Source organism: Terrapene carolina, unplaced genomic scaffold, assembly GCF_002925995.2.
Source record: "Terrapene carolina triunguis isolate 2854851 unplaced genomic scaffold, T_m_triunguis-2.0 Scaffold228, whole genome shotgun sequence".
NCBI lineage: Eukaryota > Metazoa > Chordata > Testudines > Emydidae > Terrapene > Terrapene triunguis.
Genome location: NW_020664579.1, coordinates 4,112,598 through 4,131,587, shown reverse-complemented (window position 1 = coordinate 4,131,587; position 18,990 = coordinate 4,112,598). Strand labels below are relative to the sequence as shown.

At 44.3% G+C, this 18,990-nt stretch overlaps 1 protein-coding gene across 1 annotated transcript in view; it reads right to left on the bottom strand.

The window, feature by feature from the left end:
- Nucleotides 1-3,794: 3,794 nt before the first annotated feature.
- Nucleotides 3,795-18,990, bottom strand: part of MTMR9 (myotubularin related protein 9) — a 30,176-nt gene continuing 14,980 nt past the window's right edge. Inside the window, exons 5-10 of the mRNA XM_024194586.3 lie at nt 17,094-17,311; nt 15,134-15,295; nt 10,363-10,504; nt 9,023-9,243; nt 6,796-6,947; nt 3,795-6,058 (exon numbers count right to left, since the gene is read on the bottom strand). Coding sequence (XP_024050354.2) covers nt 5,895-6,058; nt 6,796-6,947; nt 9,023-9,243; nt 10,363-10,504; nt 15,134-15,295; nt 17,094-17,311 — 1,059 coding nt within the window. The 3' untranslated portion in view covers nt 3,795-5,894. The remainder of the gene's footprint in view (nt 6,059-6,795; nt 6,948-9,022; nt 9,244-10,362; nt 10,505-15,133; nt 15,296-17,093; nt 17,312-18,990) is intronic.

The following is an 18,990-nucleotide window of genomic DNA, read 5'->3' as shown; positions in this document are numbered from 1 at the left end:
GCCCTTGACTGTTTCCTGCCCCACCAGGCTAATTCCCCGACTCACTGGACCTAAGTAGTGAGGCGGCCTGGCTCCCAGCCGCCACAGAGAGGGGTGACCCCCAACCGAACCCCTCTACAAGCAGCATTCTACACCCATTTTTTTCTGGTATAAATGACAGCACAAGGTGAAAGGACAGAGGATCAAACCTAACGTCCCTATCAATATATATTTTTGGATAGCCGACAGAATCCATTTTACAAATCTTTGCAACACCACATTAAATTCCCCTTGCCCCCAAAACACCAACAGGTTTAATCAACGTTGCCACATGGAGAGAGACACTAACTGCCCAATAAGCCAGCAGACAAACTCGTCAGCCAGGGGAGGTAGAATAAATCTCCCAACCACCATTCAGTACACGTCCCTTTCCTTGAGGGCTGGTTTTATTGTTGACACAACCCCTACCTCACCCCAAAATTCAGGGTAACAAAGGCCTGTCCTCCCACTTTCCACCAGCTAGGAAGGGAGAGGGACACCTTTCCTGGTTATCCCACAGGACTCCTGCCACATCTCTGGGAGGAATTTCCCTCAAGGTCTCTTACCTCAACCCTCACCTTTCCCTGATTGAGCTAGGAGCTTTCCTTTATGTAGTCTCCAGCCGCAGATGTGATAATCAGCTGACCCTTTATCCATCTGTGGAGACTACAACTCCCAGCATCCTTTACTAGAAGGTCAAGCCTTGGAAGAGGGCACTGGAATGCAAGGACATGCCCAAAGGCCAGCAACCAGTTACATGCCTCAAACAACTTAACTCTATTGTTTGTGCAGCCCTGCAATATGGAGCTACCTTATCTGAACCCCCACCCCACACTGCACCAAACCGTTTAACAACATTCGCTCAGACTGGAATGTTAGAGACCATGTTGTCACACACACACACACACGCACACGCTTTATGAAGACAACGCTGACAAGAAAAGACCCAAGCTTTGTAATTCAAGGATTTCTTTTCAAGTCTTGAAGGTTTTAATTCAGACAATTTACACTACATTCTCAACAAGTCTAAGCAAAAATTTACAGCCATTTTGTATCTTCGTTTTTCCAAAGAGCTGAACAGAATTTCAGCCAATGTATTTTCCTCAGATTCATTAGCCTTTTGTGATATATTCTGCGTAGTGGTGGCTGGGATTCTGTTCACAAACAGCAGACATCTAACATAATAGCACACAATTCCTGTTACACGGTTCATTTTAAATTAAGTTTGATGCAGCAGCCAACTCTGATTAGAGATTCCAGGTTTTCGGACAGAACGCACTTACAATTTAGCTCATACTAGTTAATGGATACATCATGTATAGTACGTAACAAACAGTGCTATTCAATATCACAGTTACAAAAAAGGTAGAATTTCTAATATATAGACATTTTCCACTGTACAGGAACCTGTACATGATAGCACTTTCCAAGGCTTTAACAGAAGCATACATTACAGATGTTGATATGCTATGCAGTGCAAATTATATTGTATGCAACATGGACAATAGTGCACTTTAACAGATTGCCACATTCAAACGTTAGATCAATAATACAATCAAAATATCTGTCTATCGAAAGTACATATTCCCTTTGTGTTGTTCACTACGCTGTGCAAGTTCATTCTATTTTTGGTAAACGGCAACATGTGTCCCCATTAAGTTTCTATACTTCCTTGAGGTTTAGGAGCACTCGGTCCAGTGTGTTAATTACATTTATAACTCTATATACACATATAGGTATGTACAAAAGAGAATTGAAGCAGGTGTCTTGGCAACAGCACAAGACACTGCCAGGCTGAAGACCCAGGCTTGGTTCTTACCACACAATGCTTACAGCTCAGGTCCAACCTGAAGGCAAGTGACTACCTGCACCAAACAACACTTCAGGTCTCTCATGGGGCAACACAGGTAAATGTAACTGGGCCCAGCTTCTGCCACCCTTCCAAAAGAAGAGTGCTCCATTGCTGATTGTAAACATTTAATATGGGAGTAAACCTCATGGCCCCAGAATAAAGATACAAGTGGGAGAAGAATCTGAGGACCCCAGCCTGGATTATCTGTGGTCACCCCACCCTAAAACCTGGAAGGTGATAGAGAGGTGAAGACTACTAGAGGGGAATTTTATATAGGGGATATTACACCACTTCTCAGAACACATATATGCTGTTGGGGTTTGATCTTGCAAGGTATGGAGAACTCTGGACCCTGATCCAGCCATCCTGCAAGGTGCCGAGCACGATCCCGCCCAATTCCTCAATTTAAAGGGAATGGGGAAAGTGTCCATTTGGAAGAAAAATAATTATCCACCTCCCTTGATTTTTTTTTTTTCCTGCTGTGAACAAAATTGAAATATAAAGGCTGAAACAATGGGAATAATAAAAGCAATCAGTGCTATCAACAGTATTATGGTTGTGATCCAAACTAATGCTAAATCGAGGGAAACACATGTCATTTGGGGTGAATGCAGTTCAGTAGCACAAGGTTAGGATGAAACACCAGCCTCACGTGAGATTTCTCTGCTTTTTGTTAGCTGTCACGGCTGGCTACCCAAAAGATGCATGCCGTTTGCAAGAGAGACTGGAACCACCATGCATTGAGGCCAAAAAGTCTCTCTGCTGCTGTCTTATATATCATTGCTACATTTGGAAGTTACAAAACCTTTAAAAATGTGTTTTATGGATAGTCTAATATGGAGCCAAATAATCTCTTCTGAGCCATTCCAATATGGCTGGTAATTACATATTTCGGACTCATGGTATCCATAGTAACAAAATTCTGAAAATATTTGTTAAAAGTAATGTAACTGGGCAGGTACAGTGAACTCAGACAGGGTTTTAAAGAGTAGCTAGTGATTGGGGGGGAAGGGGGGAGGTCTATATTTGATACACGTGAAAGGGTCTGGACTTTTGAGGGCTGTGCTCAGAACTTCTGAAAACCCTTTTACATGTCACCAACAGGCACCGGAGATCACTAGTCACCACAGGAAAAACCTGGGCCCTGCATGTCTTAAGTTTTAGGATCCAAGGTGCCCTCCCACCCCACCCCCTCAAAAACATCCCCAAAATGTTTAACATGAGAACCTGAACATACATCTCCCTGGTAAACCATTTTAATTAAACAAGCACCTTTAAACAAATTGTATGTATTCTTATCTTTCATTACCCTGTTAGGTAAAAAGCTGCCAAACTAGTGTTTGCAATAAAATGAGATCATTTTGGGACTAAATTTAGATCAGCCCAGGGCAGAATGTTTTAGAAAAAGGATTTTTATAATACAAGGCAGCACAGTGATATTTAAAGGTCACTCACTGTCAAGTAATATAGAAAATATTTTAAATCCTTGATTAAGAACATATTTAGAAACCAGGATTTTCGGCAGATTACATTCTTAAAGTAGTTTAGTCTTCACCATTCAAATATGTCTATTAAGCAAGTGTTTTTTTTAAATACAAGCCAATCCACTTTAAGAATAAAAATACTGTAAAATATTGAGTTAAACACAAAGCGGGCACCCTAGAACGTGCCACATTAGTCTAATTCTACGGCTGTTGTCTTCACTAGGAACAAAATTACGCCAATGTGGAACTTAAAAAAAAGCACCCAGCCTCCTTGTCCTATTAAATTCAAACCTCCTACACCTTTGCCTTGGCCAGTAGTTGTGTTTGGTTTATTTCTTGTAATGACCATTTATGGACTTGGTAGTTTTGAAGTTTATAAGCTTTTATTTTTTAAACAATAATTTTAAGCCTTCATTTCAAACAGCCTCCAGTACCAGCTCCAAAGGGAACACATTCTACCTTACTGGGAAAAATTTTCCATCGGTACATCTCAACAGTAGTGACGGGGTAATTGTGGCTTAAAGTCACAAAACAAAAATTGGAAGTTATACATTCACTTTTGGGGCTTGTTTTCCAGCTAAGACTAACGAGACTGGTCGCTATCCACTCAAAATGTTCTTAAGCCTTAATTATTAAGGGACGTGTCTAGTTGCCCCATTTGATAGCACTTGCTTTAAACAGTCCAGCCTGGGAATTTTGGGGATGAATGCAGCAAAAAAAACGGGAATAATTAAACTATTCTTGCTACAGCTCTGTTAAGGAAGCCACCTTAAAGCCAGATTTATGTCAAGTTGTGCTATAAGCAAACTGGCAAACGCATGCCACTGCCATCCCCACAGCCAATCTGACAAAAAATCGCCTTCCTTGCGGCTGATGCTCAGATGCTCCTGGGCTCTGCAGCGAGCAATACATATTACGTCCTGTAGTAAAGGCTACGACATGGCGCATAAAGCAGCCTGCAGCTGCTCCTTTGCCAGGGACTGGATCTGAGATCCATCCCATCTGATTGCCATATACAACAATGTCTCTTGGGAATGACTTGAGGGAATTCTAGGAGCATCCTCAGCTAGTCTCCTACATCCCAACAAGAACGTATTCAGTCAGCTGGGCCCACATACCAGGTTATCAGGCTCTTCTCCCTTCTAGAGGTGCTAAGCCAGGGAGAGGAGGAAAGGATCCTTGTGGGTTGACGAGACAGCCCTCCACTTCCCTTAGGGGAAAATAATTGTTCTACAGACACCAAGCTACTTGGAATCAAGTGGAACTGTCTACGTAAGTTAAATAATTCTCAAGGCCCAGCCTTGACCATCCCTTTAAAATGTTGATGAAAGCACAGACTAACCACCGAAATGCAGAAAGTAGCCCCAGAAATCAAACATTTTTAACATGGAGAATCGGACACTGCAAGCCGTTTTTAGCAGCTACAAATTTTAAATCGATAACACATTTCTAAGACGTTGCTGGATCACATTCAACTCCAACTTTTGCCAAAGCAGATAAAAGGCCTCACAGAAGTATGCAAGACAAAAATCCATCCGGAGCAAAGTGGGTGTTTTTAAAAGTACCCATGGGGATTTTTGCACCTTAGCATCACAATGAATCAGTTCAAACCTTTAAAAAAGGCCAGTGCAATCAGAACTCCCCAAAAGGGCAGTGTGCTCCGGTTACTAGTTTAATCACTAACAAATGAATGCCTCTGCTAGCAATTTGCCCTGGTTGTTTTCCAGGTGGGATATGAAGAGTTTGTTATCCCTTCGGAGATATTTGTTCATGACACACAGAGACAATGCAACTGAAAATCAAGGCAGAGAGCCTGGCAGAACAATCCTTACAAGTTCTATACTGCATACAAACTTCTCACCCGGCTTCTGTTTCAATTAGCCCCACCAAGCCAATTCCGGTTCCTTAATTCAAACACCACATGCTTATTTGTCAAGTGTACAGGAGGTTTCATGTAACTGCCAGAAACCGGAGGCAGTTTAAACCACGTTTGGGTCCTCACTGCCTTTCTGGATAAAAGGAACATAGAATGTATGAAACGCAACATCAGAACCAACCGAAAATAAGCATCACTGAACACAACACTGCTTTAACTAATCTCAAAAAAGGCACCTTAGACAAAAATGCCTTCCCCGACCACTCCGAAAAATATTGAATACTCTTACAAATAAATGTTTAGAGGTCAAAAAATGGTCCCCAACTTAAACGTAACACATCCATCTCCTGACCCATCCTGGTCTGTACAAACTTTGACAGAGGTAAGAGACAAAGCTTATGCTGAAACTGTACACAATTTATTAAAGACAGCGACGGTCAAGAGACAACACTATGCTGAATAGTGCACTTCCCCTGTAAACAAAAAACAAGAGACCCATCCCAAATGGAAGAGATGTAGATAGTGTAAAGTGAGGGTTTCAGCAGTGAAGGGTTGAGGAGCAATTGCACCAGAGGGTTCTGCAACACATGCACATTCTCTGTTTAGTCTTTAGTGTAAAGGTGATTTGAAAGGAAAGACCTGGTGTCCAAAGCCTTGCAAGATCTCAGGAGCTTTCCTGCATCCCATCATCTGTTTCCAGTTCTGCTAACTGCCTCCTCAGTGCATTGACTTTTGCCTGAAGTTCCTTGTTGTACTCTATGATGTTGTTCATTTCTTCGCAGGCTTCGTCCAGAAACTTGGAGGACCTATTCCAACGGAGAAAGACACCTAAAGCCCCAAAGAGAGGGGGAAAGTCAGAATGGACTAGTGTCACCAGGAGGAAACTGCTAGTTAGTGAAGATTCATACAGTGCTTTACAAATGCAGATGGCTACGGACCAATATCAGCATTCTTAAGGACTTACCTAAACAATGCTTTGAACTATAGACAATAACCACAACGGGTTCACTATTTCTCTTTTTTAAAAAAGTCAGTGGTTAGAGAGATCTAGACTTGGCTTTCCACATAGCCTAGTCTGACAGGTCAATATTCAGTCTCCACCTTGGACTGATTCCACTCCTCACTTTAGTTTAGTGCTAACGTAAATCTTGGATGGGATCATAGATTCACATTCAGGAGTTTGTATGGCTAGAGGACTGAATCATGATTCTGTAGCCTTGAGAATGCTTGGGTGGGTGGGAAGGATAAGAGGAAAGAAGAGGGAGCATTCACCTTAGAAATATGTAAGTAAGGAACAACTTAGGTTGCACTAACTGTCCAAAAAGGCTCAGTCTGTTGCCCTTGGGTAAGAAGTTTCATAGCACCTGTAGTGCCTAAGAAGTGGTAGGAGGCGGCACCATGTCTCCTGGGGTGCTGGGTGTTAGAAGTTGTTTGTAATAATTGATTTCAATGGGAGTTGGATCATGCCCTTAGCTGTCAAGTTGTAGGCATAGAGGTAGGATGAGTGGACAATTAGGAGAATTTCTGTTATCACAAAAACATAATACAAAAGAAGCCTGATTTACCTTCCCAAAGCTGCAGGCTCTGTGGCGCGACAGACGGCCAGATGACGAGACTGTTGGCCTCAAACAGAGGATTCTTGAATTTGCTCAGTTCATAAGGCTGATTCACCCAAGACCACAAGGACATAGTCTTCTGTGGCAGCTTCAGTTTACACCTGGGACAGACCAATATTATTACTGAATTGTCTTGTCTTCAAAACTGTGCAATCTCATTTGCATTAATCAGGTAAATCCCTGGGAACTAAAATATCTGCAAGTCTTCCACATGCTGTGAATGCTGAGGGACTGTGATAACTCAGATTGTTAATGAAGAGAGATCCAAGACAGTGAAATGATACTGACAGGTCACACTAGTGCGCCAAGTTATTTCATTCTGTAGGGACAATTTCATGTCATTCAAAACAAGAGGGCAGAGAAGAGAGCTCATTTATCAGTGGGGGCAGAAATCAGCCATCTTCTCTTATGAACAACTGACCCCATGAAATAGTTTGACAACCATATTTGCTCTGTTTGCTAACAAAACGGAGGGGAGGGTGGGTGGGTCTGCAGATTCTGCCTCATAGTGCAATTCTCGGTGTACATGAAAGTGAGGTTACTACTAGAACTGTGTATAGGGTCCCTCTTGTGGCAGGACGCACCACAGCACGTGCTATCTGACAGAGGCCATTCAACAAGCGAGAGCTTTCACAATTTACTGTCAAACAGACACAGTGAATCAAAACCTACACAGGGCATGACCCTATCCTGGGTGATCATATGCACCTCTGTACCAGGACTTAGCGTAGTAAAGGGGCTTGGGACAGTTTGCATGCCAGAGGCTATATAAATTAAAGCTATTGACTACATCCTCCACTTCACAGACTGAAGAGATGGTCCAGTGGTTCGGGCACTAGCCCAGGACTTGGGAGAGCAGGGTTCAGCTACCCGCTCTATTACAGACTGTCTGTCAAGTCACTTAGGCCTGGATGCACAGGAGTTGTCAGGCGCTGTGATTCTCAGTGTCACAGCACCTAACTTTCAGGCACCTGTAAAATCACTGGGATTCACAAAGCCCGAGTTAGGTGCCTGGCTCCTAGACACTGAGTGGGGCTAGAGAGGCACCTTAGACTGCAATCCACAAAAGCCAGCACTCTGGGTGATTTCTCACTGGAGCAGTGCGACTGGATCCTGGGTGAGTGCTGTAACCACCAGGCTACAGAGCTGTTCTCATGCTTGGTCTACTCTCCCAAAGAGTCCGAGGGGGAAGTGGGAGGAGAAGGAGAGGAGGGGGCAAGACAGCATGCACAAACACGAGAATGACTCTACACCCTGGGGCTTACAGCACTCCTGTGGGAGACCCAGGATCCAGTCCCCCTGCTCGAATGACTATTTATCCACAGCGCAAGAGCTTCAAAAGGAGAGACATGAGTGGGCCCCACATCAGAATTTCCTATAGCCCAATGCTTAGAGCACTGACTTGGGAGGTAGCATATCCTTATTCAAATCCCTTCTCTCCATCAAAAAGAGAGGGAGGACTTGAACCAGGCGTTTGCTGCCACTGCCCAGAGGAGTATCCAACCCACTGGGCTAAAAGTTATGAGGGAAGTCCTGTTCCCCCCACCCCCACACTTGAGGGGCCAATCCAGTAGGCACCCTCTGAGCACATCGACCGGATGAGGCCCCGCATGTGACTTAGGCTGAATGCCTGTCTTCCCCTGGTTTGGGGATTGCTCTGGGGCTTAGACAGGAAACAGGCATTTGGACTTCTAGAGCGAGGCAGTAGTGTACATGCCCAGAGGCTGATACAAAGACAGCAAGGGAACTTTTAGTGCAAAAACTTAGGTGCTGAGTAAGTTTGGGGGCCTAACAGATTCAGGGGGAGTTTTGTACTTTGCAGCAGAGTCTAAAACAGACACAGGTGTCCAATTCCTTTTGTGCATGCAGGCCTCAGCCTCTCCATCCGTAAGTGGGGATAACAGCCCTGGCCTACCTCACAGGGTGCGGTGAGGAAAATCTATTAAAGATTGTGTGGTGCTCACATACCACAGTAATAGGGGCCAGATAAGTATCACAGACAGAACTTCCATTTATTTTAAGGGAAGACGACTGAAAGATCCTGGATTTTTTAAAACAGACAGGTCTTTCAAAACTAGGAGACAGCTACCAGCCACTCTCTCTTTCAAACCAACAGAACATCTGTAACGGGGCGTGGCCTGATTTCCAGGAGCACCAAACACTTCTCTTCACCAACCTTTCACTTTCGTTGTTGCCCAGAAACGTGCCAAACTGCGAGGCGTAGGCGTTTTCGAAGAGCACGATGAGGAAGTGTTCATTGAATTCAAAAGAGCAAGGGAACTGACGGAGGGTCTGCCACACGCAGTCCAAGAAAAGGAAAAACACGGGGGACTCCCATTTCTGCTTGCTGTTGGAGTAGGCGGACTGAGCACAGCGCTGCTGAAATGGGTGACCAGCCTATAAGAAACGAAGAACAATAGGTTATACACAAAGCAATAGGAGGGGTATGTTATAGGAGGAAAAGCACAAGATTTCTGCATAACTATTTCTATCTGTGATACTGTGTCCCACTGCATCATGTTAATATCATGTAACAGGTGCAATTCGGCTTCAAGCTAACAATAGTGAATTGCAGTGCCAATCCGCTGCACTTTTCAGTGATACTAGAGGTATGCAAGTAATGTCACATTTCATCAGACTACAAGAATATGCACTGAAGACTATTTAGCACAGTGGTCCCCAACGCGGTGCCTGCGGGTGCCATGGCGCCCACCAGGGCATTTATGTGTGCCCGCTTAGTGCCCAGCAGGGGAGAGAAGCCACCGCCCCCAGCCTGACGGGGACAGAGAACTCAGGCTGCAGGCACCGGTGTTCTCTGTTCCCGGCAGGCACGAGGCCCGCCTAGTGCCCAGCAGGGGAGAGAAGCCGGGGCCCCACACCTGCTGGGGACAGAGTACTCCGGGGCTGCGGGCGCCGGTGTTCTCTGTCCTCGCGGCTTCTCTCTTCTCTCTGGATTCATATATTATGTAATATTAAATATGATGTTTTTCGTATTATTTAATGTACAAATACAAAATAAGCCTTGAAAAATTGTTGGCGCCCGCAACACTCTTCTGAAAACATGAATGTGCTACTGGCCACAAAAAGGTTGGGGACCATTGATTTAGCAGATTATGAAATTGCTGATCATGCAAGAAAAAACGCCTGGCTGAGAACACCAGCTGCAATGAACTACAAAGAGCAGAATTATTTGTTAAATTTACAATTGCAACAGTATCCTTGACATGGGAGAGGGGCTCGGAAATCCTCACATTGTTGAGAGATCCCTCTCAGCACCAACGGAGAAGGACAGCTAGCGCACAATACTCCATTGACAGAAAGCCAATGGGAGATAGCTACACTGGTGCCCCAGGTATCAAGACATGCAATAACAGCGTCCAGCACAATGGGGTTCAACATGTTTGAGGCCTGAGGCTCTATCACAATACACACATTGAACAACAACTTGTGAGCGCCTCAATCTAGTGACATCCACACATACATTTTTCTTAGCACTAACTAAACAGCATCTCTCACCTGCAGCCACTCTCTCTCAACAAGAGCCTCAAAGCCACGTATGGTCCTGCACCTTGGATCCAAGATGATCTGAGCCAATGAAGTTATCTGGAGTGTAGAATCAGTTCCTTCAGTCCCGTGAACTAACACTGATGCTCCTTCCCTGAGAGAAAATTCAAGAGGGCAAGAATAGGAACCCAAATATGCAAGATGTAGGTAAGCCCAGGCTCTCAGTACACATCAGCACACCTGCCGTGGGCTTAGACAACATTAGGTGGCTTATCAACCATTCCTTCTTTCCCACTCAAACTCACCTCTATAAGGGTGAGGAAAAAATACTGATACTCTTTCCAGCCCCAGACCATAGTGTCATCTATGCTTCACATCATTTAAGGATTCAGTAGAATTTCTGGCTCTGTGCTTTGGGAATCCAGAATATTTGTCACACACACAGAAGAGGTCTTCCTGGACCCATCAACTTAGGATCCACCCTATTAAATAGACAGTATCCAAAGACTGATCCCAACTCCATTAGAAAAGGGATCAGGAGGCTGAGAAGCTCAGTTAGGCATCTAGGACGCTCCTGGGAAGAACAGGCTACTTGGAAACCTCTTCAGAATCTTAACGGGGCCCATGTCTTCTTGGGTGTTTGTAGAGCATCTAACACTCCTGATGCTCCTTATTAGAGTATTTAGAAGCTACAGCAATACAAAGTAGAACTACAAATGGACAGGGGTAATATGTAATAGAGGGCTTGCCCTACAAAGGCACAAGAAATATTCTGGTTGATGGCTTAGCTCTGCCTCAGAGCCAAGCGTAATGACTATCACACACCTCTCTGTACAGATGAATCAGAAGACCATAAAGCAAGTGAAAAATCTAAGGAAATTATAGTGAAAGTGGAGTAATAGTTTACATCAGTGGTCCCCAAAGTGTGGGGCTCAGCCCCCTAGGGGTGCCGCAGAAAAACTTTCGGGGGGGGGCCCCCGCACAGCGAGGCCCAGACCAGGCCACACATGGAGCCGGGAGGGAGCGTCACCCAGCCCCGCTCTGCCCCCAGCCGCAGCTCCACTTCGTCTCCCGCCCCAACCTAGTTCCGGCTCAGACCCCACCTCCACTCCAGCGACAGCTCCACTCCGCCCCCTGCTCTGCCTCCAGCCCAGCTCTTCCCTCATTCCCTCTCTGTCTACTGGTCTGCTCTGTCTCTAGCCCCAGCTCCTCCTGCATCTCCAGTTCAGCCCCCAGCTCTGCCTTCAGCCCAAGTTCTTCTGCTGAGCCAACCGAACAATAATGGAGGGGGACACGGCGACAACAGGAAAAGTTTGGGCACCACTGCTTTACATACAGCTAAGATTCAATATGTTCTTCCCCTCAGCTCCCACTGACTTTTCAGAACAGCCAATCCCCCTGCATTCATTCCGATACCACACCTGGCCAAGTGCCCTAAATATCACACCAAGCTCCTCCTTCAAATTTCCTGTGGCGTTATTTACAATTGTCTTATTGCATCTCCCCCTCCTGAAACATGAGGGATAGCTCAGTGGTTTGAGCATTGGCCTGCTAATCCCAGGGTTGCGAGTTCAATCCTTGAGGGGGCCATTTAGGGATTTGGGGAAAAATCTGTCTGGGGATTGGTCCTGCTTTGAGCAGGAGGTTGGACTAGATGACCTCCTGAGGTCCCTTGCAACCCTGATACTCTAGGATTCTGTAACAAGATTGGCTCACTTGTGCAAATACCTTTTTAGCTTTTTTAAAAAAAATATAAACTAAATGGTAGGTTGTATTTGTTCATGTGCAGAGGCCTAAATTGAGCTATAAACTGTTCGTAAATAAGAGCAATCCATCAAGCAAGCGCCAGTGCTGACACCAATTAATTGCTCTGCTGCTATTTCTACTTGTTTTGAAGTAGAAAGCAGAGGCATAAAGATGTAGTCCATGGTAATGCTTTCATCTAGAATTAGCATAGTGTATCCAAAAGGAACTTGGGCGATACAGCTATGAATAAATTAATCCTTATGTATATATTTTTTTCAGTTTGCTTTACAGTAGTTCCAGACGGAGAGCAACTTCGCCACCATTCTCTTCCCACCCCTCCCAGTAAATGCAAAAGCGAACAAACATGTCCATGTGCTTCCTGTAGAATGACAAACTAGGATAATATTGTTCTGATCTTTTATCTTTCTTGTCACAGGGATGCAAGAGAACATAAGAATGGCCATACTAGGTCAGACCAAAGATCCATCCAGCCCACTATCCTGTCTGCTGACAGTGGCCAATGCCAGGTTCACTCCCTCTGGGGCACCTAACAGGTAATGATCAAGTGATCTCTCTCCTACTGTCCATCACCACCATCTGACAAACAGAGGCTAGGGACACCATTCCTTACCCATCCTGGCGAATAGCCATTAATGGACTTAACCTCCATGAATTTATCCAGTTCTCTTTTAAACCGTGTTATAGTCCTAGCCTTCACAACCTCCTCAGGAAAGGAGTTCCACAAGTTGACTGTGCGCTGTGTGAAGAAGAACTTCCTTTTATTTGTTTTAAACCTGCTGCCCATTAATTTCATTTGGTGACCCCTAGTTCTTATATTATGGGAACAAGTAAAGAACTTTTCCTTATTCACTTTCTCCACACCACTCATGATTTTATATACCTCTATCATATCCCCCCTCAGTCTCCTCTTTTCCAAGCTGAAAAGTCCTAGTCCCAGGATGTAAATCTATCTCCCACCATTCCGTCTAAGGGGATTACACAACTTCAGTGCGTTGTCTACTCAAAAGTAGTAACTAGCTTCCGAACGGGGTTGAGAGCACAGAAATTCCAGGTTGTCCCATGCCAACTCCATATAAACTCAATCTGCTTCTTTCATCTGCTAGGAGTTATAAATGCTCCATTGCACTCAATGTAAAGGAGAGTTATTGGCCTTCACCATAATAAAGTTGGAAGCAAGTAATTGCCATGGTTTGATGTTTTTAGTGCAATCCTTTTGTCTCATTGCCCAAGGCTCATAGACTCAGACTTTAAGGCCAGAAGGGACCATCATGATCATCTAGTCTGACTTCCTGCACATCACAGGCCACAGAACCTCACCCACCCACTCCTGTAATAGACCCGTAACCTCCGGCTGAGTTACTGAAGTTCTCAGATCTTGATTTTAAAAAGACTTCAAGTTACAGAGAATCCCCCATTTACTCTAGTTCAAACCAGCAAGTGAACTGTGCCCCATGCTGCAGAAAGTAATGAAAATCCCCAAGAGTCTCTACCAATCTGACCTGGGGAAAAATTCCTTCCCAACCTCAAATATGGCCATCAGTTAGACCATGTGGTTGGCACCTGGGAAAGAATTCTCTGTAGTAATTCAGAGCCCTCCCCATCCAGTGCCCCTTCTCCGGCGATTGGAGATATTTGCTAATAGCAATCGTGGATGGGCCATCTGCCATTGTAGGCAACCTCATTATACCATCCCCTCCATAAACTTATCGAGCTCAGTCTTGAAACAAGTTAGATTTTTTGCCCCCACTAATCCCCTTGGAAGCCTGGTCCAGAGCTTCACTCCTCTGATGATCTGAAGCCTTCATCTAATTTAAATCCTAAACTTGTTGATGACCAGTTTATATCCATTTGTTCTTGTACCAACATTGGCCTGTAACTTTAAAAAAAAAAGTGCCCCCTCCCTGGTGTTTATCCCTCTGATATATTTAGAGAGAGCAATCATGTCTCCCCTCAGTCTCTCTTTTGCTAGGCTAAACAAGCCAAGCTCCTTAAGTCTCCTCTTGTAAGGCAGGCTCTCCATTACTCTGATCATTCCAATAGCCCTTCTCTGAACCTGTTCCAGTTTGAATTCCTTGCCGGTATATTTACTAAACCTAGCAGCATCAGGTCTCAATGCCACGTCTCGGTGGTTGGCTGCCATTTTCTTAACCAAACTGAATTACATTTCAGACCACAGATTTGCAAACAGCATGTTTTTCCTGTTTGCAAAGAGGAGACGTAGATCCTCTGAGATGGGAGGAAATAGGCCCCTTCCCGTACAACTGTGAACAGGCCACAGCTAGACTGCTACATTCACTTCTGCTCACCTAGATAACAAATACACCAGAGGAAATTTTGATAAAAGGAAAAAACTGATTAAGGGGGTGAAAAATGTTTATGAGGAATGACTCTACAAATATATATATAGTTTGGTTAAGTGACAGGTTGGAGGAGTCATGATCCTTTAAAAGAAAGGAGAAAAATTGCTTAGACTGATAGAAAGAAGTATGAAGTAAATTTGGCTTGAATATCAAAAAAAGCGGAGATATGTTAAACTGTGGGAAAGACTGCAAAGGAAATGATGGAAGCCCCATTGCTTTAGTCATTTAAAATTAGACTGAGTACTGGACTAGCTCAATGGAAAGGATGTTCATAGAGTAAAGAATGTGCACATGCATGGTCAAAACAGGATCAAGTTTAGCTGTCCTTAATATGTTGTCACAACAGTAGTTCAGTTGTGTAAACTCTAGTTTTATTGGCAATATAGGTTAGACTGGGCAAAACATTAGATGACACAGGAAGCAATCTTGACTAGATGACCTATTGTCCATCCCTAATTGTTATGATTCCTCACTCATGCTTGTACTAATAAAACCTAGACCTGGCCTAAACTGCTCCTTAACGGTGGTGATAAAATGGTGTCTTACATGGAAATAAGCAAGAAAGTATACTGTAGTAAAATACCGTAGCTGCCGCCGAAAGGAATATTTAACAAGCAGCATCACAGATAGTAACCAAGAACTGAGAGAGGATTTACCTGTCAATGCACTGAGCAGCCAGACAAGCCGCAGTTAGTATCTCTTTAATGTGAGTCAGCCAGTTGGAGGCTTCCAGTTTACTAAGCCAGCGGTCCATGTTGTGTGATTGATCATTGCAAGCTTCCACAAGTTTGATGAGACTTTCCTGCAGAATATTATACCTTTGGGGAAAGCAAAGATTATTTAGCCCACAAGCAATATTACTGAAGCTATTAGACCATGCTCACACATCCATAAGATAACCAATCAAAATACAGATTTAAACACCAACGCTTCAAGAGAAGTTATGGTAAGAAGCATGACTTTATTAAAGTGATATTTTCTTGTTCAACAAATCTGTTCTTAGTGTGAATGAGTCACAATTTAGTATCATGGGAAAACACCAGTGCTTAAACTCGAGCAATTCCACTCCTTAAAAGGCATGTTCTGCTCTGAAATGTCCCAATGAGAAGAAAAAAAACCCCCAGCACCGTCTTCCTGAATTTATCTGCACCCTGTGTGTTTTCTGTTCTATTCACTGACTAAATAAGTTTTTGCTACTTTTGATTCCAGATAACATGGCTGAATCAATACTGGGAAGAAAAAAAGCTGGATTCCAGTCCGGCACATACTGCAACACACTTGCTCACCAAGTTCCAACTGCAAAATCTTTATTATGGGTGCTGCAGAAGACAAAGAGTAGTAAGAAAACAAGTCTTTACTTGTAAATTGAGAAGATGTGATCTGAGGTCATTGAGACAAATATAGAATCCCACAGTGCCATTTTTACAGAGTCACTTTCAGACTACAACCACACTAAGACAGACAGACTATGTACACACAAAGATAAACTGAAAAAAAGTTATACTTTATATTTACAGGATCTTATGACTTTCATTTGCAAGACTTAGCAAGCTGCAGTGCTCAGCGTGCTTTAGGTTGAACTAAATGTTTCTCTTTGATCCTCTTCCTGCTATGAGATCTTAAGGCACATTTAAAGTTACAGATCTGCTGACCATCAGACATTTAAATGTCACATGGTCTAACACCTATTGAGGGAGAGAGAGAGAGAATGAATGTGGTGGTGGGGAAGTAAGAGGATGGATGGGCGTGCGGAAGAAAAGAGCATATTACGATTTGATATAAAAGATTTGGTTCCAAGAAATTATTAACCAGAGATAGCAAGATGAACTTGAACCTTTTAATTTATGTTTAGAAAGGGGCATATAAAGTAAAATGCATCAACACTCAAGCCTGTCTGTAAAATTATCATCAAGTTCAACTGCTCACAAGAGCTGTAAAAACATGGCAGCACTTCATAAAGGTTCTATTCACTTCCTCTCTAAGGTCATGCCTACCCTGGGGTTTTGGTTTTTTGCTCTAGTGTAGCTACAATAATGGAGATGCATTAATGCAGCGTCAAGATTCTAAGCCAAGATTCTTAAGAGATCAGCCTTTTGCACTGTGCAGGTGGCACAAAAGGACTCGACTGTGGCCAAAACTGGCCAGCAAGGAATCTCCCTGCCATAGGGCAACTACACTGCTAGTGTAAAGCTACTGCAGCCAGTTCCCACACCAGCGACCTCTATACGCCCGACATAAGTTGGGGGAGGGAGTGCAGCTCTGTTATGCCTATCCTCCATTGGTGCAGGATACATTAAGAACCCTATACCAGTGGTGTGACTCAGAGCAGCTGAGTGGTCTTAAGGCTCACTGACCCTGAGAATAAGGGAACCATAATTAGCTCTTTGATGACTGCCCGCCTACCCCCAGTCTGCTGCAGGAAGCAGAGCTCAGGCACAGGTGAGAATCTGGCCCCTGGTGTTTCCAATCAGGGGAAGCCGACACTTAACACCAGCACAGCACATCTACCCTGGAGGTTAGCAGCGAGGCAGCTACGTCGGTTCAAGAAAACCCAGTTCTTCAAGGCAGCCTGAAAGCGGCTATGGGATTCCCTGACGGCCATCTTATTTCATTTACCTCTCAACAGATTTGTGAATGCGCCTCCACTGAGGATACTGCACTTCCTGCTCAAAGCCGCCTCCTTTGGCTCTGGCTTGCTGAGCAACATTCAGGGAACGGGTATCAATGATGTAGCCACGCTTGCCTGCCCTCAAGGTGGCATTAATAAGCGCTGAATCTTCCTTACACCGTCTCCCATTAGTACCTGTGAGAGGCTGGCTGCTCCGCATCATTACCTAGGAGAAGGAACAAAGCATCAGCTGTGAGAGACGGGGAGATCCATTAGATTGTCTAGTCTGGGCCCCTGCCAGTGGCATATTGTAGGGAGCAATCCATCTGCCAGTGCTTCAGCCAGTTCTACACATTGTTAAAGGAAAGCAGAAGCCCTGTTGGTTAACAATCCCATCCTTGCAGTGAAGTTAACTGCTTACCTCAGCCTTCAAACGCCTCTCCCAGCAACTTCAGGATCCAAGTCAAAATTGCCCCTTTAGTTCCTCCATGGACTTGCACCAGCCAAGCTCAGACGTCTCTCCTCACTGTCCTTCCCACTCTCTTATCCTCTTAGCATTTACCTGGATAGTCTGGCTGTTGAAGTGGCCAAAGAGCTGTCTTCGGTAGAGTCTGCTATTTGAAAAAGCCTGCCCATAGCTCTCTACCTTTCTTCCCGTTTCAGCTGCAAACCCTTGTTTTCCTCTTGCGTGTAACTACACTTTTCAGTTCCTTCCCATCTTTCATTGCCCTTATGTCTGAACACTAGATTAAATGATTTCTCGCTTCTTAAAAAATTATTATTTTTCAGGAGAAAGATCCTCACACAGCCTCCTCAGCTTTCAGTTTATGATTCCCTGCCCACCACCTTCACAACCTCTGACTCCAGATTCCTGCTGAAACTTCTTTAATGGGAAAACATTTGAAGGAGGATTTTATTTTTAACCTGTAACCAATACGGTTTTAAAACATTTTAGTCAACTATGTAATGCAAACATGTTCTTTAGTAGTAGTTTTATTCGGTGGTTCTGGAAAAACCCATAAACCAGAGCTCCACGCTTGTTTAAGATAAGGCTTCATGGAAGAAAGATTTCACAGATGATAAAGCTATGCCATAACTCTAGTATAAGAGACAACTGAAAGCATGAGGATGATGAGTCAAACATATATACTGACTCCCACAGACTAGAGCAGGGTGTAGCAATGCATGACAGAAGGCATTACTATCAGAAGTTCAAGAATTGCCACTTGGACGCTTGAAACATACATGTATTGAGAGCAAAAATCTCAAGAAATCTCTCTCCCCCGGCCCAAGCAGGGAAGAGAATGGAAGCTCCACAGTGACGGGGAACAGCATGAGCTACCTAACTCCTTCACTAGTTTGGGATTGATTTGTCAACGTGTAACTAGCTAATGATTTAACTCTAGGCCTGGGCAAAAGGAGAAATACAGGAAGTACCTATGTTGGATCAGGCCAGTGTTCATCTAATCCAATGCCTTGCCTCCAACGGCGCGTAGTACTAGATGCAAGGAATCACATAACCCACCTTCTGGGTATATTTCTTTGTAATCACAAGCAGTTAGTGGCTGGGTCAGAGAGGTGCCAGAGTCTCAGATTTTGACAACTTAAAAGCGGAGGGGGTCGGGGAGTGAGTGAAAGAATTCGCTGCTCGTTAAAGGTGCCACATGGCTAGGCCTGGAGAACTGAGTCCTCTGCTCGTTCACAGACCAGGTGCAGTGTAAGCAGAGGCAGTGCTAGCTTCACTCACACTGTGCCTCAGTCATGACTCAGATGGACCACATCTCAGGGTGAAAGGATCATGCAGTCTCTGTGGGTTGTTCAGTCCATAGCCAGTTGGCACAGGCAGCCCAAGAAGTGCCAGCTGTGGAGGTTGCAAGCATGAGGTGGACATCTCTCTGCTGAGAG